General features: G+C 38.1%; 1 protein-coding gene and 1 non-coding gene across 2 annotated transcripts in view; both read left to right on the forward strand.

Moving 5' to 3' along the window:
- The window catches only part of RGS7 (regulator of G protein signaling 7), a 348,752-nt gene that overhangs the window by 237,352 nt on the left and 84,014 nt on the right, over positions 1-27,386 (forward strand). Inside the window, exons 6-8 of the mRNA XM_075555677.1 lie at positions 16,278-16,342; positions 18,441-18,517; positions 18,629-18,710. Coding sequence (XP_075411792.1) covers positions 16,278-16,342; positions 18,441-18,517; positions 18,629-18,710 — 224 coding nt within the window. The remainder of the gene's footprint in view (positions 1-16,277; positions 16,343-18,440; positions 18,518-18,628; positions 18,711-27,386) is intronic.
- LOC142455744 (U6 spliceosomal RNA) lies at positions 18,222-18,326 on the forward strand. The gene has a single exon (XR_012785884.1). It is a non-coding gene; the product is annotated as a U6 spliceosomal RNA (small nuclear RNA).

Genomic DNA, 27,386 nt, shown 5'->3' on the forward strand with positions numbered 1-27,386 from the left:
ATTGAGAAAACATCCCAGCCCCATCCAGGTCAAGTCCTTAAGTCTGATATTACCCCATATGTTGATACTAGCCCATAAATTTGTCTTCAGACGAACACAGCCATGCAATGATGATGTATGCAGGAAGATCACAGGCCAGTCAGTGAACGTCTTATGGATTCAGTGGTGTTAGAAGCCTCTCAGCACGTGTGTGGATCTCCAGGTGGTTCTTCCAGTTCCCAGAGTTCTGGTTGAATCAGGGTAGCTCCATGCGGCTTCTCAGAGGCCGGTGTCATAGGAGTGAGTATGTATCCCACCGCCAGTGAACTCTTTATCTCCTTAGCACCTGTAAATCAAGCTGCAACCTGACTGATAAGCTAAACTCCATTCCTTCACTCTTAATTCTATCAGATTGACAACAGATTGTGTATCTATCACGTTCTTGCTGTTGTTTTCTGATTATTTTGTAAAACTTAGTTTGCTGGTAGGCAAATGAAGATAAGAAGAAACATGCAAAATCTAATACTTGAAACTTGGAATTTACTAAGTATGAATCTAGTAAAATTGGAAGGGGTAAAAAATGAAATGGAACACATAAAGATTGAAAGTCTAATTGCTAAACATTAGTTAATGCCTTTTCACAGGCCAGGGTAGAACTGCCCCTGTGAGTTTTAGAGACTAACTTTTTATGGTAATATAAAGCATCATCTTTCTCCCATGGAATTTCAAACTACTGACCTTATAGTTAGCAATCCCAAAACTTGCTCTTAATCATAGAGTAGCTAAAGCAATCTGAGAAATAATGAAGTCAAATATCTGAATAGAAAATTTCAAAGGGCAGCTCAAGAAGACAAAGTAAAATGTTATAATAAAATGTACAAAACCAACAGTTAGAAACCCAGAAAAGAAAAACATACTCAGGGTATGTTAATCTGAAAGAATTTAAGAAAACTTCAAGCCTCAAGTTGCAAGATTGAAAGATTCTATAGGCAAAATGTCAAATGATGAAGGAAGCATTGAAGGAAGATATATCACAACAAACAAACATAAATGTATTTGGTGAGAATGGGGGTATTGGCGCAGAAACCCAAAGCCAATCTTTGGATAATGAGACATCCCCCCATAGAGGAGTCGCAGGGTAGGGATGAGTCAATCAGGGTACAGTAGAGCACCGATGGATCATGCAATATACCTCTGATCCCATGAGGTTTCCTCACCCCCCACTCTCATGACTCCAATGCTGCTTCCCACACAGGACTAGATGGAAACGTGTTCATAGGTACAGGCAAGAGATAAAACTCATGGCACAGGGGACCCAGGAATTTGGAATAGTGATACCAAAAGGGTAGAGGGTAGATGGAAGGTGGGGAGAGGTGGGAAGCAGGAGGTATTGAACCCAATGAATGGCACATAGCCACACTCCCCCATCCAAGGGGAAGAACAGCAGAAACCAGAAGGGAATGGAGACAGCAGTCAGTATGAGATTTGAAAAAAGTAACAATCTATAATCTATCAAGGGGCCATGAGGGTTGGGGGGGCAGGTAAAAAAGGAGGAGCTGAACCCAAGGGCTCAATAAAAAATAAATGTATAGAAAAGAACGATGGCGATATTTGTCCTAATATGTCAGATACAGATGATATATGGATTGTAATGAGTTGTAAGAGCTCCCAATAAAATGATTTTTTTAAAAAGACAATATAAAGAATACACAGAGTCACTGTATTGAAAAGAAGTAGTCAACATTAAGACATCTCAAGAGAGAACCTATGAGCAAGAACCAATGGTACCAAAGGAAAACCTTTAAGCTGCACTGAATGCATTAGCCAAAAACAAGATTCTAGGAATTGATGGAATACCAACTGAAATGTTTCAACAAACTGATGAAGCACCAGAAGTACTCACTCAGCTATGCCAGAAAAATTTCAAAGACAGCTACTTGGCTAACAATCTAGAAGAGATAAACATTTGTACCTATTCCAAAGAAAGGTCATCCAACAGAATGCTCAGACTATTTATCACTGACATCGTATTGCAATCAAATATTGCTGAAGACCATCCAGCAGCAATTAGAGCAGTACACTGACAGGAAGCTACCAGATTCAGAAGAGAAGAGGACCCAGGGCTGATATTCTACCATTGCTGATACTATATGGACCTTAGCTGAAAGCAGAGAAACCATAAGTATGTTTATTGCCCATCCGAAGGCATTCAACTGCGGGAGCCACAATAAACTATAACTACATTTGAGAGAATGAGAATTCCAGAGCACTTCATTGCATTTATTTGGAAATAGTAAATGAATCAAGAGGCAGTTGTGAGAACAAACAGGAATTCTACATGTCTTAAATCAGGAAAGGTTGTTTCACGGTACATCTTCTTACACCTTATACTTATTCAATCCGTATACTGAACAACTATCAGAGAAGCTGGATTATATGAAGATGAATGTGACATGGGATTGGAGGGAGGCTTACCTCCTGGTGTATACAGATGACACAGCCTTTCTTCTTACACGCGAGGAGGAATTGAGGCACTTGCTGATGAAGATCAACCATTACAGTCTTCAGAATGGGTGACATTTCCATGTACTTTAAATACTCTTCACCAGTACCTTCATTCAAACACATCAGTACTTCTTCCAACTTCCTTATTTGATGTCCAACTTCCACATGCATATGAGGAAAGTGAAACTGCTATCTTGGGTAAAGGACAACTTAGTCCTCAAAGTAGATCCTTACTTTTCAGAATTCAAAAAGAGTCTTATAGCAAGACATAACCAATTCTTAATAACTTCATTGTCACAAATTGAATATAATTAAAGCATAGTGATTCATCACAAAACACTATGTAATTATATATTGTGAAATATTTATTTTAATTACAAATGAAATTTTGTCTTGAAGCATGGTGTAGCATGAGTTACAGTCTTCAAATTGGGTACTCATATGTGGGTATATCTGCATGTGAGTGGACGCACCTGGAGATGGCTAAAGGAGTGGTGTCTCAATTCCTAAGACCATTAAAAATATGTGTTTTCTGATGGTCTTAAGCAACCCCTGTGGGTCACGGCCCACAGGTTGAGAACCACTGGTCTAATAGTTTCTATGGTTGGTTCACAAACACGTGGATTTCAAGAGAGCCTACACTAAGTCAGCATGAAGCGCCAGACTTACTTTGTATACAATTGGAGGAAATATCCAAAGGCCTAGGGAAATTGACATAGTCCAGTGGATTTATTGGGGGTATACCCATAAAACACAAAGGGGGTACGTTTAGGGTGCACCTTTTACCAAAACAGTAAGAAAACAATTATGAAGGGAACCTCAGCATCTCTGAAGTCTCCTGTGCTTGCTCTTATGCTAGGCAGGCTTCACAGTGGGAACTGCCCTAATTGAATTAAGACAGTTGCCTGTGATGGAGCTGATTGGGCTCCAAGGGTGTAGGGGCCAAATAAATAGCAGCAGTCAATGGACAGAGACAAAGTGTGCATGGTTACTGTAATAGGCAGTAGATTTAAAGTTGCCATCAGAAAATCCTGACTTCATATTCTTTATATATTAACTCTACTTGATATACTGTATATCAATAAGTAATTACCTATAATAAAAGCAAGTCCATGCAATGATGCAGAATGCAGGAAGATCATGGGCCAATGGGCGCTGAGTTATGTTGATGAAAATATGGCAGGGTATTGGCAGCTCTCTGGGTCAGTTGCAGAGTTCCAGCAAGCATGAAGTTGAAAGGCAGAAAGAGAGAGAAGGTTCTAGTTTTCCTAGATCATAAGAGGATTCACACTCTCAAGGAGGCATCAGCAGACTGTGGCAGGTGGGATCCCACCCCTACACTTTCATAATCTTCAAGTTGACATAAAATCATCTAACTACTATACCTGCTAACTATTTCCTTGACTTATACAAGCAGAGAAACTCAACAGCAATGAACACCAATCGACCTTGAATCTCTAGAATGGAGAATCACACCTCTCCCTCAATCACTAGCCTTGAGATCCAGATTATCGACCCCTTGATAGAAAAGGAGGTCAGGAAGGACCCCAGTATAACACTGAAGATGTATACTGTGGGTGTTTCTCCCAATCCTCCCCATTGGAATCTGTAGCATTTCAAAAGAGTAGTTGTTCACTGAAGAAAAAGAAATAATCAGACTCTTTTTTTTTTGGAAACTGGCTCTAAATTCACATAAATCTCAGGATTTGAAGGCCTCCCTATCTGAGTGAGAGCATGAAATCAAGTTATCAATGAAGTCTTAGATCAGGTTCATCTCCCAGTAGATCGAGGGAGACCCTGAAGCCATCCTGTATTAATTTCCCCAGTTCCAGAATGCATTTTTGCAATAGACATACTCATCAACTGCGGACTCTTTATATTAGATCCCCTAAGGGAGGATTAAGTCCTGCTATGTTAGCAAAAGCCAAGCGGAAACCGTTAAAATTGCTTACTTAATTTTGTTGTTCGTTTGAAATGGATTTGTTTGTCACCAAAGAGAACAAGTCTGTTGCAGTTTTACTTTCCCTTCTTTTTCATTTAGACAACTAGTTAGGCTTAAGGAATAAACATTTTAAAATCTGAATAAATAAATAATAAAAATTTAAAATCTAGAGAGATTTTTGTTTGTTTTTAAGGAAACACACAGCCTGCCTCAAGAAGGGAAATCAACAATACGAGGGGTTACCATCCCTGCAAACCCTCAGAATTGCACTGGGTGGAGCAGAGCTTTCTTAGTACACTTTTCCCCACTAGCAAACATCAAGCAACTCACTCTGAGTTGGTGCACCCCATGGCATCACCTGGGAATGTTCTCTCTGGTCACAGTGAATTTTTTCATAAAAGCAGTTTCACTTAAACTTCTTTTTTTGTGATGGCTGATTTAAGAGAACAGCATAATGGCTGGGAAATTTTGTGTCCTGCTTAGGAAAAACGCCACATAAACTGTTGTGATGCTGAACACAGCTTTCTCAGACAATGCTTTGGAAGAATTCAAGTATGTAAGTGTTTTTCTCATTTCAAAAATGGTGAAATATTGATTAATGCCAAAGCTTATTCTGGACGTCCATCAACCTCCCAAATGGGTGAAAATGTCGACTTGCCGTGCATTTGGAGTTTGTTCCTCCAGGTCAGAGTGTTCGTCAAGAATTCTATTTAGAGGTTCTGAAAAGATTGCATAACAGTGTGTGACAAAAAAGAGTCTGATTTGTGGCAGACAGGGGACTGGTTTTGCCACCATGACAATGCACCTGCTCATGCAGCCATCTCAGTGTGCCAGTTTGGGGGCAATATATAGCATGCCTCTCTTTGCTCCACATACCTCACAAACCTGACGTCGCTCCATGCAACTTCTTTTTGTTTACGAAATGAAGAGGGCCATGAAAGGACAGCGATTTGAAGAAGTAGAAAAGGTGAAGAAAAAAACGAGGGAGGTGCTGTCAGCCATCTAAACAGCTGAGTTTGAAAAATGTTTCCAAGAATGGAATTGAAGGTTTGACAAGTGTATTAAGTGGAATAGAGAGTACTTTGAACGTGATAAGGTTGTTTTCTTACCCCCCCAAGTAAATTTCTGTGGGGGTACCCCATCATATCCTGTTAAACCCTCCCTGTATATGGTTATCTTTCTTCCCCACCCCAATAGCTTCCTCAACATCTTGTTCTCCTTTCCCCATTCCTGCTCCTGTCCCCGCGTCCCTGTAGTCATCAAAGTCTTATCTTTTGGTGTATACACCATTGTTTACTTTGCATTTTTTGGTAATAATAATGGTATTACTAAATATTTATCTTTGCAAGATAGACTATGTTTGCTAAACATAATGTTTTCTAGTTGTTTGCGTGTCCTGCAGTGTTTAAGAGAATTGTCAGTTTTTAAAATGTATAATATTCCATGGGATATACCATGATTTGTGTATCCGTTTCTCAGTAATATTTTAGGATGTTTCCATGTTTTATTATTATGGAAATTGCTGCAATAGACATAATTGTGCATATGTCTGTCTGTGCTGTATTCTTTATTTGTTTAGGGAGTATCCCCAGGGACGAGACTGCTGGGTCGGAAGGTGCTTGTATTTGCATCTGTTTCAGAAATTCATGCTGATTTCCATAGTAGCTGTACAATTCTGCAGTCCTGCTGTGATTTAAGCCATTCCAGTGTCTCTGACTCCTCTCCAGCGTGCATTCTCTTTTGTTTAGATGAACTTGCTAAATGTGTTGGTGTGAAGTGCTATCTCATTGTTATTTTAATTTTTATTTCTCTTATTGAAAATCAATAAGTTGTTGGCCACTTGAATATTGCCTTTGGTAAATGGTCTATTCATGTCTTGTACCCATTTTTAAATTTGGTTATTTGTATTTTTTCTTGTTTGGATGTTGTAGATTTCTATACAATGGAGATTAGATCTTTATGTAATATATTATTTCTAAATATTTTCTCTATATGTGCATTCTCAGTTAACTCTTTGATGAAGTCTTCTGATGTGTATATATGTCATATTTTAGTAGGTTCTAGTTCTTTCTTTGGTTTACTATAGTGTGGACAGTTTTTACTATGTTTGATCATGTGTTTCTGGCTTATATTAGCATTCTTAAGCTTATTCCTATTTTTGTTATTGATGATCCTTAAAATTGTGTAGTTAATAGCTATGTCTTTTATCTATCTTGGGTTTGTTTTTGTACATGGTGGGAGGTATGGGTCTTATTCTTCTGCAGGGAGAGAATCTAGTTTTTCCAGCGCCATTTGTTGAAAAGGCTATCTATTTTCCACTTAGTGTTTTAGAACTTTATCAAAGATCGGGGTCTATAAATCCTTGGCTGTATTTCTGCATTTTTAATTTTAATACATTGATTTTGATCTCTATCATTGTACCAACCTGATTTGATTTTTATGGCTATATAAGAGGCTTTACAGTCTGAGGATGAAAGGACTCCACTTTAAAAAATTATTTTATTGGTGCTTTATTTATCCTAGGTTTCTTTCCTTCCATATAAATTTGATGATTAGTTTTTCCATTTGTTTGGAGAATTGTGATTGGATTTGGTTTGAATTGCATTGAATTTGTAAAGTGTTTTTGGTAATATTGACATTTTGGCAATGTTTAGTCTGCCAATCCGGGAACATGGTACCTTGTTCCATTTGCGTAAGTTTCTTTTGGTTTTTTGAAAGAGCATTTTGTAGTTTTCCTTGTATGCCTTTTTTGTTTCTTTGTTAAGCTTTATTTAAACATTTTTGGTGTATAGTTATTTTAAATGGTATTTTTCATTTAATGCCTTTTGCACTATCGTCATCTTTAATATACAAGAATCCAACTGATTTCTGTTTGTGGATTATATTTTTCAATTAGTTGGAGCATTTTGTTAATTGAATCTTTGAGATTTTTCTATACCTATGATGATGTTATCTGCAAATAAAGAGATTATTATTTATTCAGCACCTATGTGGATACCTTTAATATTATTTTAATATGGCTCTAGCTAAAACTTCTTGGGCTATATTAAATAAAAATAGTGATGAAAGCAACTGTGTTCAGTTTCCATTTGAAAGGGGAATGCATTCAATTTCTGTGGATTGAATGAAATACAGGCCACTGGTTTCACATATATAAATTTTATTATATTGTGACACTTCTCTTCTATCCCTTTTTAAAAATCTGTTTTTATCAGGATATTAAATTTTATCAAATATCTTTTCTGCATAGATATGATAATGTTTTTACATTTTGTTTATGTGGTCAATTTCACTGATCATTTTTCCAATATTCAGCCGTCCTAGCATATTTGGTATGAACCCACTTGATAGTGCTGTTTTTTTTGAGTGATTTTTATTTTTGATACTTTCTTGAATTATGTTGGCTGGGATATAATTTAAAATCTCAGCTTCTATGCTCATTAGAAATATTGGCCTATGGTTTTTGATTCTGTTGCTCTTTGCCTGTTTTACGTATCAAAGTTATAGTTGCTTTATAAAATGAATTTGGTAGTATATTGTCTGTTTCTATATTGTACAATAGCATATATTAAATTATGTATATAATTAGTATTAAGTCTTCTCTAATGTTTGATAGAATTCCCATTGAAATCATTTGGACCTGGGTTTTTGTGGTTGGGAAGTTCTTGCTTTGGTTTTTTAATGACTAGATCTGTTTCTTCTCGTGTTATAGATTTATTGAGATTTTCTGCATCATTCTGTGCTAATTTAGGTAAATAATGAATTTCTAGGAATTCATACACTTCTGGGTTTTCAAATGTGTTGAGTATAATTTTTCATAAATCTGTGATTTTTAAAATCTCATTTGGTTCTTTTGTAATATCCATTTAATTTTTCATTCACATCATTTTTCTCATTCCTCTCCTTGTTATGTTTTCCAGTGGTTTATCAATTTTGCTAATCTTTTCAAAGAGCCACCTTTTTTTTTCCCAAAACCATTTTATCAGGAACTAATCCAGGCATCATATCATTCCATGGTCCAATTATGTCAAGCAGTTTTATAAAATTGCTACCAAAAATCAGTTTCAAAACATTTTCTTCCTTCTTGAACTACTTGATAAGAGCTCCCCCCGTATCCCCCCACTTCGCCCCCAAAATAGCTCCCAGGAATCCTTATTCTATTTGTTGTCTCTATAGGTTAATTGATCCTGGGTTTTCCATGTTCCAAAAGCAGGAAAAAAACAAACAAACACATAGCAAAGATTTAAGAAGACTACCCACAATGGAAAAAATACAACAAAGGTAAACCCCTATATGGGGAAAAAAATTAAAAGCCAGATTAAGCCTAAACTGTATCAGAAAAGAGATCAAGTGACAATGTTTTACCCATTCACGTCAGATTTATCTTTTGATCTACTTTAGTCATCTCTCCAATACTCCCGGCCTGGTAACCAGGTTTTCCTCAACCCTCAATTGTGGTTAGAGGGAAATCACTGAAGGCTTATTCCATGTGTAGATATAGTAACTGTATTTGGGGCTTCCATAGTCTTCTGTAAACCAGAATCTCACAATTTAAGCTCTGATACTATTCTCTCCTTCAGCTTTGGATTATATAATTTACCATCCGTGGATCATGAATTTTGGTGTGCTTCTCCCATTTAGGCTTAGTTGTCTTCTCAGATGGACCTTGGTGAATTAAAGTGGATTATAGTAAATGTAACCAGGTGGTGACTTCAATTGTAACTGCTATTCCAGATGTGGTTTTGTTGCTTGACCTAATAAATACTTCCCCTTAAAGCTAATAGGCCACTCTTGATTTGGCCAGTACCTTTTTCTCAATTTCAGTGTTGAAGGATCACCAGATACAATTTTCCTTCAGTTGGCAAGGTCAACAATACACTTTGATAACTCTCCCTCTGGATTATGCAAACTCTCCAGGACTATGCCAAAATATAATCTGCAGGGAATTTGATCGACTTTCTCTTCCACAAAATATCATCTTGTTCCATTATATTGATGACTGATGAGACCTAGTAATGAAGAAGTATAAATGACTTTAAACTTATTAGTAAAATATCCTAATGTTTGAGAGTATAAAATTAACGTGACAAAAACTCAGAAACTTCTCACCTCAGTGAAATTTCTAGTGGTCCGGTGCTGTCGGATATGGCAATATATCACTTCAAAAGTGGAAAATAAGTTAATGCCTCTGGCCCCTCCAACAACTGAGATGGAGGCACACTTGAACTGGGAGTTAACTGACCCAAAGAGCCATAACGTTGGAAATGCACAGCATTAAATGAAAGTGGGATCGACAAGATTGCGCTAGAGCCCAACCTTTGGATACAAGCAGCTTGCAGAGGAAAAGAACGCGTGTGCTTGGTTTACTGATGGGTCAGAATAATAGCAATTCCCTCTTGAACGATGACAGCAGCGACATGATGGCCCCTGGTGGAATGTCTCTGAAGGACAGTAGTAAAGGGAAAGAGCCCTAATGGACAGAACCTCAAGCAGTACACTTTATTATTCCGTTTGCTTAGAAAGTCAAATGTCCAAATGTGGTCTGTGGCCAATGGCTTGGTTAGATGATCAGGCATTTGGAAGGATTATGACTGGAAAATTGGTGACAAGGAGGTATGGAGAAGAGAGATTTGGATAGACTTCTCTGAATGGGCCAAAACTTGCAGATAGTTGTGTGTCATGTGAATGCATAGGGTGACACATTTTGTGGAAACCAGTCAACCTCTTTCCCCAGCCACTCTTGTCTTTGTCCAGTGGCAACAGGATCAAAGTGGCCATGTTGGCAGGGATGGAAGTTACGTGTGGGTTCTGCAAGTCACCAAGGTTGACTTGGCTAATGCCACTGCTGAGTTCCCCAAACGCCAGCAGCAGAGACCACCAGTAAGTCCAAGATGAGGTGATCATTCCCTGAAGTGATCAACCAGCAATGGGTGCCAGGTTGATGACCTAAGACCACTTCCTTCTTGAAAAGGATGGCATTTTGTTATTACTGTAATAAGCATCTTACTCTGGCTATGGATTGACTGTCACTGCATGCAATTCTTCTGCCAAAACTACCATTTGTGGTCATAACAGATTTTCTCAGTCACCGACTTGATGGCCTGCTCAGAATCACCTCTTAAAACAAGCGACTCACTTCCCAACAAATGAAGTGAGCAGTAGGCCTACTTGCATGCCATTCATTGGCCTTTTAATTTTCTCTGGCATCTGGAAGCAGCTGGCTTGATAAAATGATGGAATGTACTTCTAAAGACACACTTACAGTGTCTGCTTGGTGACAACACTTTGCAGAGGGTTGGGGCAGTGTTCTTCCAAGAGTCTAGACCTTAAAGAACCATAAACTATATGATGCTGTTTCTCCAGTAGCCAGAATTGAGGATTCAGGAACCAAGGGGTGGAAATGGGAAAGACATTATTCACTATTCCTCTACTTACCCACAATGCTCCTTAGAGGCAAGGATGGCAAGCCTTCGTCTTGCATACTTTGGCCATGAAGTCAGGAGAAACTTGTCCCTGAAGAAGAATTTCATGTTTGCTAAAGTAGAAGGGCAGCAAAAACAGAGGACAGCCCTTCAGGCGCAAGCACGGGAACAATTGTGCGTGTGGCACAGGACAAGGCAGTGTCGAATTCTGTTGTACAGAGGTCGCTGCGGGTTGAAACTGATTCAAGAGCACCAAACACCCTTGTATCACTTTTTTCCCCCTGTTCCTGCAACCCTCTGCACTTTGTGTCTGAAGACCTTAGTTCCAAAGTGAGGAGTACTTTCACTTGGAGACCCAGCACTGATTCCATTGAACTGGAACTTAAGAATGCCTTTGGCCACTTGGGGCCCCTCATGTCCCTGGATCAACAGGCAAAGAAGGGTATTACTGTATCTAGTGGTGTGATTGTTCCTGATCACCAAGGGGAAATTGGATTAGTATTGAATAATGGAGGAAAAGCAGAAAATGTCTGATGTCCAGGAGATTCCTTAGGTCTTCTCTTAGTACTATCATATCGTGTGATTAAAATCAATGGTAAATTACACCAACTTTCACATTACTCCCAATAGCCCATACTCTTGAGGAATTGTTTATGTAGCCCAGCACGTCAAAGAAGCATGACACACTGAGGGACTTGTTGTGGGCAAAGGAAATAGGGAATGGATAGTGGAAAAGGCACTTCTAAATCCCAGCTCTGGCCACGTGGGCAGCAGCAGAAAGGAGGACTGCAGTGATTATGAGTCATTTTTATTTATATGTAGACATCAAATATTTTTGTTTTGTTCACTTATTAAAAAAGATGAAAATGGGTTTAGTGTGATTCAGGTGTGTGTGTGTTACTTGTATCAAGTTGGACACAGGTGTGATTTTATTGTTGTCTTTGTTTGGAGGTTATGAATGACAAAGAGTTGGGTACAGGTTGTCAAGAGGTAGCCATTGATGATTAGGATTATGCCAACTAGACACTTCTGGACAGCAGTAGGGTGGAACTCAAGCTATCAATGTGTGCTCAAGATAATGACACTTCCTTGGGGTTTAGCTTTTGTGTTAGTCTGGGTAGACTAGAGAAACAAATTCATAGACACTCATGTGTGTAAGAGATATTTTTATGTAAAGGGTAATTGTACATTAAAGCATCCCAACCCAGTCCAGATCAAACCCATAAGTCCGATACCAATCTATAAAGTCCTCTTCAGACTCACAGAACACATGCAATGACGCCAAGTGCAGGATTATCACAGGCCAGTGGGTAAAAAATCTTTGGATCCAGTGGCGTTGTAAGCATCTCAGCGCTGGCAAGGGTCGCCATGTGTCTTTTCTTCAGGGATAACTCACAGGGAGTTAGCAGAGAGAAGTGTCTTACCAGTAAAGCATCTCTCATGTATATTGTCATTAGTGTCCCCAAGGGAGTGAGCAGAGAGTCTCTCCCACCTCGAAGGAGAAAAAAACAAACAAACAGATTTCCTAGAATTCTCAGGAGAAAAGCATGCCCACACAGAGGCCTCATTGGCTGTGATCCAATTGACAGACTTGACTCCACCCCTTCCCTCTTAATCCTCTCAAATCCCAAATTGACACCAGATTATGTAACCACCACACCTTTTGTATATGAGAGAGAGAGAGAGAGAGAGAGAGAGAGAGAGAGAGAGAGAGAGAGAGAGAGAGAGAGAACCAGATCAAAGCTGATCACTCTTGCTCTTTGCCTTCTACTGATAGAATTTAATGGTAAAGTACAGTACCCAAGTTTTGACATGACTACTAATAGGCCAGCCTTATCAGGAATGAATGTTTGGGTTATCACTCCAGGCAAAGAACTACAATCCAGCAAGGTACTTGCTGAGACAATGGAAATATGGAATGGGTACTGGAAGAAGGTAGTTCTAAATACCAAATATGGCCATATGTCAGCTGCAGAAAGGAGGACTTTAATTGTTATGAGTAATTCTTTTTTGTATGTAAGCATGATATAAATTTTCTTTGTTTACTTATACAATATAAGATAAAATGGGGTTAATATGTTGCTTAGTTCGCTGTACATGTGTCAATCATTATGTTAGGTAAAATGTGATTTTATTGTCTGGAGATTATATATAGTTAAAGGGTTGTGTAGAGGTGTCAAGTTGACAAGGGCTGGTCTGTGATGGTTAGGTTTTATGTCAACTGGACAAATATGGGTGAAAGTAGGCGTGGATTCAACCTATTAATCAGTTTGCAGCTTGATGAAACTTCCTTAGGGGTTTGGTCTTTTGTATAAGATAATCTCTGGACAGAAATGAGTTCTCTCTTGCTCCTTTGTCTTCTACTGGATCTGGATCCTGTGTCTCGTGTGGCCAATTCCTCAATCTCCTCTTGTGTCGCCTGCCTCTCTCAGAAGCATTCAGCAGAACGCCTTAGTTTTATTCAATGGATCTCAGATTTATTCCATTCTGCATCCATTCCCCTCTGTCCCTCCTGCTTCATCTTCCTACTTACTGTTATTCAGCTCTTGCAGCTATGAGTCAGGAGGAGCCTTCGGCTTCCATCTGACCTAAGGACTTGAACCAGATTGGATTTACCTACTTCTAGAACTGTGCAAGCCTTTTTGGAACACGAATCTCTTTCTATATGCACACACTTACAAGTGTCACTTTTTCCTCTCTCTCTAGAAAACCCAATCTAACACACTCTGTCTCCATAATCTCTCTTGTTTTTCCTGTGTGCTTTCTATTACTCAGAAAGGATCATACACGGGTATAATGTAATTAGCATAACAAAGAAACCCTTATTTTCAAATCATATGTTTAATATATGTTGGTGCTAGGATATCAATATATATTTGGAGGGACAAAATTCAACCCAGAGCAATAGCTAGAGGCTAACAGTGGCTGTGACTCCGGCCTGTACTATTTCTCTTTGTTCTTGTTACCAAGGAGTAAAGAGAAATTTAGGGAGATTTTATCACTTGACTGAACTACCAAATAGCTTTGTCTGAAAGTCTATTTATTCATCCATTTATTCACTTATTCAACAAATGAGTTATTAATTTTTTAAACAGCTACTTTATCCTACTCAGGCTCATGGGTGGCCCCGATTTCACTGCCTGAACGGTTATCATTTCAAACTCACTTAGCAGAATTGCAGACAAAAAGACCTGGTGGTCTTTTCCAAAAGATTATATTAATTCAATGCTGACTCAGTGATCTCCTGTGTGTTTCCTAAACTGCAACAGTTAATGGGAATAGAAAGTCCAGTCTTATACCCTTGGAGCTGCTAGTGGCTTCAAACTGCTGACCTTGAGGATGTCAGCCCAACATCTAATCACTGCACCACCAAGGCTCCTAAATTTGAAAGTCATATGGCGCATAGTTCTATTCTAGTATTCCTTATGTTGCTATGACTTCAAATAGACCCAAAAGCTTTTTTAACATTAAAAAATTATATATGCCAGGCACTTCTAATCCACTCCTTTAGTTTGTTGTATAAAGAAAAGTAAAACATTGTTTAATAGGACACCTAAAACAGAACATACAGAACTTGTTTGTGCAGTATCATGTTAAAAAAAAACAACAAAACACATTCCTCCATATATTTAGGAGCTTATATAATAAGGGTAAAAGTATATTTCCCCCAAGGGGGTGATTTTGAGAACAAACGTGAAATGACTACAGCAAATAAAGCAAGAAGAGACAAATGTAATATGTGGAGAAGGGCTGGCTGATAGAGAGTTTGGTGGAGGCTTGAGATCTACTTAAAGACCAATTCCACTGGAAAGCTGAAATTATTTAACTTTAAGAAGATTCGATCTTTCTCTCATAAAGAGACACCTGGAAGAGATATTGCATACAGACTGATATCTGCTTGAAGAACCATTGAGAACATTTAAAATATTTCATTAAAGTCACAGTGGCCTCTACAATAAAATTATCTTCAGAGGTGAGTGTAAATACCTGTAGATTAGAGAATTCACCCATCTAAATTTTATTATTTGAAATATGATTTCTGAATATTGCTTCTCTGAATAGAAAATAAAATTACAAAAGCAGATTGTAGAAAAATACAATTTGTGCTATTAGTATCTATTTAAAAAATCAAACTCATTGCCACTCTATTAGGCTGAGTTTTCTAGACAAACAAAACCAATGACACTCATCTATGCATAAGAAATAACTTTATATTAAGACGTAATCTTATCTCCAGAAGACATCCCAGCCCATTCCAACTCCAGTCCCTCAGACTAAGGGAAGCCACGCCGGCCCTCTTCAGACTCACTTAGCTGCAAGCCAATGATGCAGAAAGATGAAGTAGGATGCAGGACGCTCACAGGCTGGTGGGTAGAGTTGCGTTGCTCCACGGTTGATGGAAACATGGCAAGGCACAATATCTCTCTAGTTTGGTTGTCCACATGGTGCTGCTCTTGGAGGTAGGCAGAGTTCCAGCAAGCAAGAAGATGGAGGGGCAGAGAGAGCGAGAAGGAAGTTCTGTTTCTCCTTTAAAGGGGGGATCTCTAACCCCTGGGGAGAGGAGGCACTCTCAGGCTGTGACCTGATTGACAGGTTGGATTGCACCTCTACACTTTCATACAAATTCAAATTAACATAAAACCTAACTACCACAGCCATAGAGTCAATTCAGATGCATAGCAATCCTACAGCACAGGGTAGACGTGCCCTCTGGGTTTCTGAGACTATACGTTTTTATTGGAGTAGAAAGCCTCATTTGCTCCTGAATAATGGTTGGTGGTTTTGAACTGCTGATCTTGAGGTTAGTGACTCATTACTGTCTTTCAAAATGTTATTATCATTGTATGATTGGTGCATTCCTCTGCCTTTACCCACCCCCAAGACAATCTTAGAGTATATATACACTAATTAAATGCTATCATGTTTGCAATGGTTTTAGAGTCTATATGTAAGATTTTCATTCAGTGATATCAGTTAGACTTCATTATCAAAAATTGAAGTGTCCAGTGAACATAAAACAGATATAGCAAGGCTTCCATACATAATTCTCCTTATAAAAATTCATATTGAAGGGTACCATTGAGCATATTTATTCATCAAGAATAGACATGTTATCTGGAAATTCATGGACTTTAAAAAAAATCCATTCCCCTAACATATTTTGAAGAAGTTAAAATTGTGACAACTTTTCAATAAAAATTAAGAAATGTTTATAATTTTCTAAACTTAAGACAATATGAATGCCACCATTTTTTAATTTCAGCTGTTATGCAACCTAGTTAAATATTTATTTGTATGAGAAAGATAATATATACAACATGGATAAAGGGAACACATATCTACACATATTGATTTTTGTATTTTAATTTCTGTTGACTCTGTTAATAAGCATGAAAGGAACGATTGCTTTGTTTATGTTTTCCTTTCAGCTGTTTACCTCTGCAAGAGAACCATGCAAAACAAAGCGAGGCTGGAGCTTGCAGACTATGAAGCTGTAAGTGCTGAGGACTTGCCACTAAATAAAGCAGCACACACGTGAGACCCGTGATGCCGTATACCATTCACATTTCAGATGGTGACATTTTAAACACACAAGCTCAGAATAGAAAGTGGGAGAACATGTTTTTTTTAATAATTGTATTGGGGACTCATACAACTCTTTTTTTAATAATTAAATCACTTTATTGGGGACATGTACAACTCTTATCACAATCCACACATCCATCCATCATGTCAAGTACTTTTGTACATCTGTTGTCGTCATCATTCTCAAACATTTGCTTTCTACTTGAGCCCTTGGTATCAGCTCCTCAGTTTTTCCTTTCCCTCCCTCTCCCCCCTCTCCCATGAACCTTTGTTTATTTATAAATTATTATTATTTGGTCATATCTTACCCTGTCTGATGTCTCCCTTCACCCACTTCTCCGCTGTCCGTGCCCCAGGGAGGAGGTTCTATGTAGATCATTGTAATCTGTTCTCCCTGATCCCTCACCTTCCCTCCATCCTCCCGGTATCACCATTCTCACCACTGGTCCTGGGGGGTTTATCTGTCCTGGATTCCCTGTTTCCAGTTTCTATCTATACCTGTGTACATCCTCTGGTCCAGCCAGATTTGTAAGGTAGAATTGGGATCATTATAGGTGGGGGGAGGAAGCATTCAAGAACTAGAGGAAAATTGTGTGTTTCATTATTGCTGCGCTTCACCCTGACTGGCTCGTCTCCTCCCCACGACCCCCCTGCAAGGGGATGTTCAATTGCCCACAGATGGGCCCTGGGTCCCCACTCTGCATTCCCCCTCATTCACAATGCTATGAGTTTTTTGGTCTTTGATGCCTGAAACATGATCCCTTCGATGCCTGGTGATCTCACAGGCTGGTGTGCTTCTTCCATGTGGGCTTTGTTGTTTCTCAGTTAGATGGCCGCTTGTTTATTTTCAAGCCTTTAAGACCCCAGACTCTATATCTTTTGATAGCTGGGCACCATCAGCTTTAATCACCCCATTTGCTTATCAACAGATGCACATGCAAATGTGGTGAAGAAAGCTGGGGGTGTCTTGCTATCAAAAATATAGTATCTGGTGTCTTAAATGCTTAAAGATAAACAGGTGGCCATGTAGCTAAGAATCAACAAAGCCCACATGGAAGAAATACACCAGCCTATCCTGACAAAATTCCTGAAGACATGTTAACTTTTATGTTAAATTAACTGTAATAAATTCTGATACTACTTAACATCTGAATTTAGGAGATTAAAGATATTTTTCATGAGGATAATGAATTTTGCAAAACATGTTGCTCACCATCAACAATCAAATTAAGCTTCTATAATTGTTCAGATAATTATGTTATGATTTATTGAATTTGGGATATTGTTTGGACATGAACCCTGATGACACAGTGATTATATGCTCAGTGCACACCAAATAGTCTGAAGTTTGAAACCACTAACCTTTCCATGGGAGTAAGATGTGTCAGATACTGTCAAAGGATTTACAGCTTTGGAAGCCCTGAACGACCGTTCTACATGATCACTCTAAGTCAGAGGTGAAGGAAGGCACCAGGCTTGGTTCCTTAGAGCTGACAGAATTTGCATTGATTGTGGGAAACTACACAGACAGGTTAATTCATAGGAGGAATACATTGTTTATGAAGTGGGCAGAAAAGGATCCATGGATTAGTATTTTAACATTTCTGTTATATTGGTAATTTTTAGTATTTTACAGAGATATATTTAATTTTCAATTTTACTTTCCAAGGTCAATTATTTGAAAAAAATGGTATTTTAATAGATTTACCCTTTTCCTCTAAGAGTGTTAGTATGAGAAACCTCTGTATTCAGAGAACATGACTTACCATTCAAAACTAGTACACAGTGCTTGCTTCAACAGTGTATATACAAAAATTGGAATGATACAGAGAAGATTAGCATGATTGTTGCTTAATGATGATACACACACTTGTTTCATTGTATGTATAGTGTCTATAGTCTTTGATAAATTCTTTACTTTTCTGACCAATGCATGCTATTGGCAAGCTAGAAGGCAGCAGTTCAGATGAGCGCGCCATAACATCATAACCTGTGCTGTGTTTCAGGAGAGCTTGGCCAGGCTTCAGCGAGCATTTGCCCGGAAGTGGGAATTCATTTTTATGCAGGCAGAAGCACAAGCAAAGTGAGTTCTTGTGATCCCTTTGGAGGATTATTTGAAGTCGTGGTCTTTTTGTTCCCCCAGAAAAACCCTGCAATTAACACTTTTTGTTATTCATTTTTATACTGTTGACAGAGTAGACAAGAAAAGAGACAAAATTGAAAGAAAGATCCTCGACAGCCAAGAAAGAGCATTCTGGGATGTGCACAGGCCCGTGGTAAGCAAATATATCCATTTTCAATCATAACTTCCGCCTTAGTAGGTAAGGGTCTGAAAAAAAGAGGGAATTACTCTGACAACTGTTCGCTTTTCCCACAGTATTTTAGTTAAGGAAAAGTTGCCGTTATGTAAGATAACCAGAATTTTATAGTATAATATCTGATTTACAAAGAATGTATTTTTCAAGCATGATGTAATTTGCTTCCTTGGTCATTGCATTTGAGTCCCATGATGCTTTTGGGTACATTTGAAAGAAAAATAGTGACACATGGCTTATATATTTTAAATTATATTTCTGGCTTCATATTAAAAGTATAAGTCTAAATGTTAATCTTGTCCTCAATTTTTCTCTTTTAAAACATATTAATAACCAGCTTTAGTTGATAGACTTTGCTGACTAATATTTTAGGTGGACCAATTTCATTTTAGCTTATACTTGTAATGATATAAGTGGTAACATGATCTCTTAGCTATTTTTAATTAGTAATTATTTTAGATCATCTGACTCAAAGTAACAAATAATGAATGTGCCTAAGTACTTGTAGAAAATGTTATTCCAGAAATAATTAAATCATGATCATGAGCATTCATAAGACTACACAACTAACCACATTTTTCTGTTATTATACTATATATTTTTAAACGAAGTAAGCATATTAGACAATAATTGTGTAAATATTCTTAGTATAAATAATAGGTTTACAACATGGGAGACAACTTAAGATCGATGCGATGCCTTAGAATTTCCCTCTAAACTACTTTCAGGGTCAGACCAAGGTAGAAAGCACCAATGGTTCGTTTTATATATTTATTAAATATATTTATACATCAATATCGAATAGTAGTTCGAGTGTTATATTCTACATTAAATTTTCAAAAGATCAAAATTGAGATTTAACTAACATTCTTGCTCACAATTCAGTTTGAGTTTCGTTGCTCACGTAAAAAGGACTGTGAGATTACACCTACAGGTATTTGAAAGCCATAAAGCAGAAATTTTAAAAAAAGTTTTGTTGACATGTAGTTCACATATCACACAGTTCCATAATTTGAAGTATTTTTAAAAGTCACGAAATCACTATAGTCAATTTGGGAACATTTTCTTCTTCCTTTTACTCATTGTTATTAACTTCCCACCCCACCCCCACCCTCTGCACCTCCCTTGCCTTATCCCCCCAAAACTACTAATCCACTTACTGTCTCTGTAGATTTACCTATCCTGGAGTTTCTAAAGAGAGAAACATACAAAAACAAAACAAAAAACCCGAATAACAATAATAAAATAAAACAGATCTAGTAAAATTTTACACTTATCATTTATTATCCCTTTTGATCCTTTTATAATTTGTCAAAGCAGGATTCTCATTGTTTTAAACAACCTCTAGAAACAATCAGTGGAGACCTGGTGGCATGATGGTCGGTCATTGCACTGCCATCCGAGAGGTCAGCACTTCTACCGGCAACTTTGTACTGCTGTGGAGAGCTGCCGTCTCGGAAAGTCACATTTCTACCTTGTCCTTTAGGGTCATTATGAGTCAGCATCAACTTGATAGGCAAGAGGAAATGAGAGTGTGACCCAGTCCATGAAGGCTTTCCCCTTTATGCATGTTATGGCCTGGGCATCTGCTGTCCTATCTAACCCCGTTGAACTTAGATTATTTGGACTCTCCTGGAACCTCGGACAGCTCACAGGGCCAACTGTGGTGCACTGCCCAAGACTATTGCATAGAATTCTCTCCTGTCAAAGAGCGTAGATGAATGCTTCAGCAGCACACTTCCTCTGTCCCATCATGAAAGAATCCCTCGGCTTCCCTTGTCCTCTAGCCCTCTGTTTCCCACACAAAGGAAACATATTCCTCAGTGCTCACCACGTTGCCCTTGCATGATCCAGAAAGTCATTAGTCAGAAAGTCATTCCCAAAGAGGACCTGGAGGTAGAAGTCATTAGTGAGAAAGTCATTCCCAAAGAGGACCTGGAGGTAGAAGTCATACTGCAACCATTGGTTCTACCTTCCTTGCTCACCTTATGGATGTTTATAAAGGACTTGTGATAATATAAAACAAAGATGTTGTGCGATGATACCACTGTTTATTTTTGTAGAGGAAAATCAACAGAGCTACAGATTATCTGTGGACCTCTGAGAAAAGCATCTATCCAACTGGACCCTATCTTTAACAAGTTGTTTTTCTGAGATTACAACTTTGGTTGTTTGGAGTAATGCCCATTAGCATTTCTTTTAGTTTAAATATTTTCCCATCACTCTTCCTGTGGGTGAAATCCAGAGGTTCAGTGTGCCACACGGGGGCTGCCGTTTACCTGGCTGTGTGCTGAAATGCTTATTGCATAATTTGAAGAAATTAGATATTCCATTTATTTATAAAAATTGCTACAAAGTCATTTATTTTTGACATTCTAAATTTCCCTGACACCTTCCATATTCATTTCACTTTTATTTTTTACTTTGCACTATTTTAAAGCTATGTTCTGGTTTTGCACTGTCTACCTTGTAGTGTCTATATATATCGCATAATTTCTGATACCAAAAAGAAAAACCTTTGACCATCTAATTGATTCTAACTCATACGCATCTTATGGGACAGAGAAGAACTGGCCCTATTGGGTTTCCAAACCTTAAAGGATGCAGAGTGACGGGTGGGCCAACCCACTGACTTGATGATTGGTAGCTCAGTACACAACCAGCTAGCCCCTGTAGGTCCATACATATACTCCTTCCCTTGGAAAACATTTCATATGTAATTCTTTTTCAAATATTTCTCACCTTTTTTGTCTTATCCCATACTTTGTCTGAATTCTTCTCATATTTAAGACTAGAGTGATTAGCTTATGAATTGTTATTGTTAGGTGCCATCGAATTGGTTCGGACTCATATCGACCCCATGCACAACAGAACAAAACCGCCCATTCCTGTAGCTTCCTCATAGTGTTCTTGGGGTTGATCTCATCAGTGAGTGACTGTGTCAGTCCATTTGTAGATCATTCTCTTTTTCACTGCGCCTCTACAATGCCAAGCAGGATGTCCTTCTCTGGAGACTGGTTTCTGAGGACAACATATCCAGAGTGCATGAGACAAAATCTTGCCATCGTTTCCTCTAAGGACCATTTTGGCTGTACTTTTCCTAGAAAAGTTTACTTGTTGCTTTGGAAATCGTGGTATTTTCATTATTTTTCACCTGCACCATAATTCAAATGCATCATCCTTCTTTGCTTTTCTTTATTCAATGTGAGGCAACTGAAAGTACCATGGTTTCCATCAGGCACACCTTAGTCCTCAAAGTAACGTCCTTATTTCTCAACACTCTAAAGAGGTCTTGCGTAGCAGACATCGCTCCTTGAGAGACATCATGGATCTCCCAGTGCTGGCTTTAACTTTTGGTCAGTTGGAGGGGATATATAAGAAACAAATCATTTAAGCCTCGATAATAATGATCCGGTTTTCCGTCTTTAGTAACTAAATCAGTTCATGCCTGCTCTATAGAACAATAGATTTTCGTTCCTGATTCTTTTTACCTGTTTTAGAAAATCCAAAATATGTTCATCCAAATTTAAATATTCTGTGTCATAAAGTAAGAATGGTATTTCTCTCTATTATTCATACTTCTTCTGACCAGAAAAAATATTTTGACAATATAATTGTAAAGGACCCGTGTGAAGGAAGCCATTCCAGGGCTACATCTATCATTCTCTGTTTTTTCTATCCCTCCGTTGATTTGAAGATAAAATGTTCTATTATTATGTAATCTTGGATGCTATTTACAAAAATCCTGGGATGAGAGTGAAAACTACTTCCCTGATTATTCAGTGTTTCCATGTGTTGGCAATTTTTAAAAATCATGTGCTCTCTGTCACCTTTTTTTTTTTTAATGGAGTGATGAGGTTGTGGGCAATGGCTAGCATGATACTGGGTACAGGCCCAGAAAACCATCATCCAATGTTCAAGGAGATGGCTTTCTTGTTGTTAGATATCATTAAGTTGATTTCAACTTGCAGTGACCCGGTGTACAACAAAATGGAATACTCCCCGGTCCCGCACCATCCTCACAATGGTTATATTTACAGTCAATGTCAATCTTTTGAGGGTCTTCCTCTCTCATGATGGTCTTCCTCTTTTTCACTGCCCTTCTGCCTTACCAAGCATGATGCCTCAGCATCTTGCTTCTGACGGGAATCCTGGCTGTATTTCTTCCGAGAGAGATTCGTTTATTCTTTTGTCAGCCCATAGAACTTGCATCCACTCTTCTTCATTCTTCCTTATTCAATGTCCAACTTTCAAATGCGTATACAGTAATTGGATCTATCTTAGCTCTATAATCCATGTTCATGGAAACAGCAGTCAAGGAATGAAATCATATGTTGCAGTGGTAGTTATATACTCTGGTGTCAGTTTGAGAGGATTACGAATGAAGGGGTGGAGTCAATCAAGATATACCAACGAGACCTTTTCCTGGACATGGCCTTCTCCTGAGAATCCCAGGAACTCCTGTATTTCCTCCTTGGAGCCAGAGACACCTCTTTCTCTGGGCTCACTTCCTTGGAGACTCTCTCCTGACAGGATACATGGCAGCATGCTGACAGACCCCCTGACCTGGGAACTGGAGAAGCCATGTGGAGAACCTGCCAGCGCTGAGATGCTTACAGTGTCATGGATCCAGAGACTTTCTACCCATTGGCTTGTGACCATCCTGCATTTGGTGTCATTGCAGGTGTTTTGTGAGTCTGAAGAGGATATAGATTGATATCAAACATATGGGCTAATATCAGACTCATGGGCTTGGACTGAACTGGGTTGCGGTGCTTTCTTATTGTACAATTACCCTTTATATAAAGCTCTGTCTTATACATATATGTTTCTATGGATTTGTTTCCTTAGTCTACCCAGACTAGCAGTTGCATTGGATAAATATGCTGAAAGACCTCTTTAAAGTGTTGAAAAACAAGAAAGTCTCTGTGATGACTAAGGTGCTTCTGGCTCAAGCCATGAATTTTTAATTGCCCCTTATGCATATGAAAGTTGGACATTAAATTTAAAAAGCTATACAAGGTGGCTAGGAGAAAAATATTGATCCCCACCACTGATTGTGGCCACCATAGGCCCAGGTCTAAGAAAATTCCTGGGAAGGAAGAGCTACCAGTATCCCTGATATAGTACAGACCATCCAGCCTCTGCGTCATATCTTCTATAGTTGAAGTAAAGTTCTGTTTGCAGGTACAAAAGTTCAATCAGATAAATTTTTAAAACATACATACAGAGTGAATGGACAAAAATGTTAACAATTCAACCTGGAAGACTAGGATATCTTTGAAACATCCTTGTGATTCTTTCTCTAAGTTTAAAACTATATCAAAGTAAAAAGCAACCACATACACGCATCCACATACCTAACAACTAATATTGTGGATCTCAACTACAGGGTTTTATGATTTGGAGAAGCATGGTTTCCTAGTTTTTCAATGTTATCAAGGGAAAAAGTCCTAATATGCCTTCTGCCGAACCTGTTGGTAAAAGTCTATATTTGGATATGGTCAGTACTGACTTGGGAGGTGTATGGCTAAAAGCAAAGAAAATGGTAAATATAAGGATAGAGATAGCAAGTTCTCATTGTAAGAATGTGGTAGGACAAACTTCTCAAAGGAAACAGGAATGGGTCTAATCTGCCCCTTTTAAGACTGAGTTTGCACAGGTGTTTTCATGGGTAGCAATTGGATATGTGCTGTTTTCATTTTTAATGTTGTTTCGACCAAGATGTCACAGATTGTATTTTTTTAAGGAAAGTTGTACTCTTTGAATCTTATACCACGTGTCTGCTTCAAACAGATTCTCTTTCTTGGGAAAAATAACATTAATGTTATAAGAAATCTATAATTAATAAGATACATAAATCATCTTACAAGCCAGAAAGTACTAGACAACCTCTCACCTCTACTTTTTCCTCTTACAATAATTTTTGTGTGTCTTCATAATAAAAACTAGATTTTTAAGAACAAAACAAGCTATATTTTATGATTTAATACCCCAACATAACTTACGACTTATATTCTATGATGTTATTTTCTAGGACTTATAATCAAATATAGAGAGTTGATATTTATATCTCAGAAATAAAACATTAAAACTACTGTGATATTAAGGATATGGACCTGCCATGTATTCATTTGGTACCTGGTTGGATATATCTGAAAAATGTTAAAGCACAATCTCACCTGCACCCCACAAAATACTTAGTCCCAATAAGGTGCTCATTGATTTATTTAGTGTGATGCACAGCTTTAAATTGTTGAATTTTTCTGATTGTGGCTTTTGCTTCCTCACGTAAAATACAACTTGTTTTCTTTTAAGAAATAACTTCATAAAATTCTGACCAACATAATCTGAAATAATGAAATAGTTATTTTCTTTCTATCTTGGAGCTATGTTAACAATACTAATTCATGTTATTATATTACTTATCATGTAACCGACTGACATATGTTTATACTGTGTCTCAAGAGCTATTCTGAAACCTTTATAAATAGTATTTTGTACAAGGAGGTCAGAACGATTACTGTTACTCTCACTGTAAAGGAGCATGGCTCCCCCCTTTTGATCTTTAAATGTTTGACGCAAAAGAGCTTAGTGGTGTAGTTTAACACTTCCAAAGATACAGCCCAGAATCTTTTTTTAAAATCATTTTATTGTGGGCTCGTACAATTCTTATCACAATCCATACATACATCCATTGTGTCAAGCACATATGTACGTTTGTTACACTGTCCGACGTCTCACCCTGCCCTCTTCTCTGCTGTCCATCCCCCAGGGAGGAGGCTATACTTCAATTCTTGTAATTGGTTCCCCCTTTCTACCCAACACTCTCTCTACCCTCCAGGCATCGCCACTCTCACCACTGGTCCTGGAGGGGTCATCTGTCCTGGATTCCCTGTGTTTCTGGTTGCTATCTGTACCAATGTACATCCTCTGGTGTAGCCGGATTTGTAAGGTAGAATTAGGATCATGATAGTGGGGGGGAGGAAGTATTTAAGAACTAGAGAAAAGTTGTATGTTTCATCGTTACTACTCTGAACCTTGACTGGCTCATCTCCTCCCCCACAACCCTTCAGTAATGGGGTGTCTAGTTGCCTACGGATGGACTTTGAGTCTCCACTCTGCACCCACCCTCATTTACAATGATAAGCTTTTTTTTTGATGCTTGATACCTGATCCTTTTGACAGCTCGTGGTCACATAGGCTGGTGTGCTTCTTCCATGTGGTCTTTGTTTTTTCTGAGCTAGATGCCCGCTTGTTTATCTTCAAGAATATAAGACCCCAGATGCTATATCTTTTGATAGCTGGGCACCATCAGCTTTCTTCACCACCTTTACTTATGCACACATTTTTCCTCAGCAGTTGTGTCAGGAAGGTGTGCATCATGGAATGCTAATGTAATAGAACAATATGTTCTTGAATTGAGTAAGTACTTGAGTGGAGACCCAATGTCCATCTATAGCCCACGATCTTAATTATTTCATATTTATGTGGTTTTGCTTTATGTGTAATTATTAACATTTACAAAATTTACATAGTCTTTATTTAAATAAGATTTCTATTATTTTTAATTAAAATAGATGATTGATTTTTAAAATATCTTTAATTGTTACTTAATTGGATGTTTATAGAATAGATTGATTTTCCATTCACTAATCCATACATATTCTGGTTCATTGATAGAAGTCTTCATAATGTAACTGTTCTGTACCTTTTACTTTCTCTTGTTTACAGATTTCCATTTTCAATAGATATGAAAACAGAAAATATTTTATAAACAATGAACTCAAGATGAGTCAAAAGGGAAGTCTTATGACAAAAAGCTACGTGGTCCATACTTTTAACTGTACTACCAATGGAATTATTAACCATTATAGAATGAAGTGTACTGCCATTGTAGGACATATTCAGGCTATGATTGAATGAATATACATGTACACATACATAACCTTATTTGATTTTTCTTAAGTATTCTATAAGCAATACATGTCAGCCACTCTTCATCTAATGTGCAAGGAAGCATAATAATACCATTGGCTCGTAGAACATAAAGACTATCTGATAAAAGCCAGCATCCAGTTCATGATAATCCTTTATGTTGGAGCCTGATGACACCTCCTTGAAGGTGTGGCCTTTTCTGAAAGAAAGAGACCAACCAGAGATGAATCCTCTTTGGTTTTCTGCTGGACCAGATCTTGTTTCTGGTTCTTCAGTCTTCTATTGCATTGCCTGCTGATTCCAGGAGGTGTCAGCAGACTACAAAAGATGGCTTCATTTGACCAATTTTTGCTTCGTTTTCTTCTCTCGGCATCTGTCAGCTTGTGCCTCCCCTTGCCTCTGCTTCCTCATCCTGCTTCTTATTAATCAATGTCCATGAGTCAAGTGAATCCTATCTTGAACCAGCCTGGACTTAACTATTTCTACAACCGTGTAAGTCATTCTTCATATAAATCACTCTACATGAACAACACATATGAGAAGCACTGGTTTTTTGTCTCTGGAGAACCCCACCTAACACATCTACTGATGTTAGCAAAGACAGATTCACAAAGACAGATGATGCTTCAAATTACATTCTCTGTGACATCAAGACTTTATTCTATTTCCAACCAAAATAGTTTTTTGAACTGAATGAGT

Source organism: Tenrec ecaudatus, chromosome 8 (genome assembly GCF_050624435.1).
Source record: "Tenrec ecaudatus isolate mTenEca1 chromosome 8, mTenEca1.hap1, whole genome shotgun sequence".
NCBI lineage: Eukaryota > Metazoa > Chordata > Mammalia > Afrosoricida > Tenrecidae > Tenrec > Tenrec ecaudatus.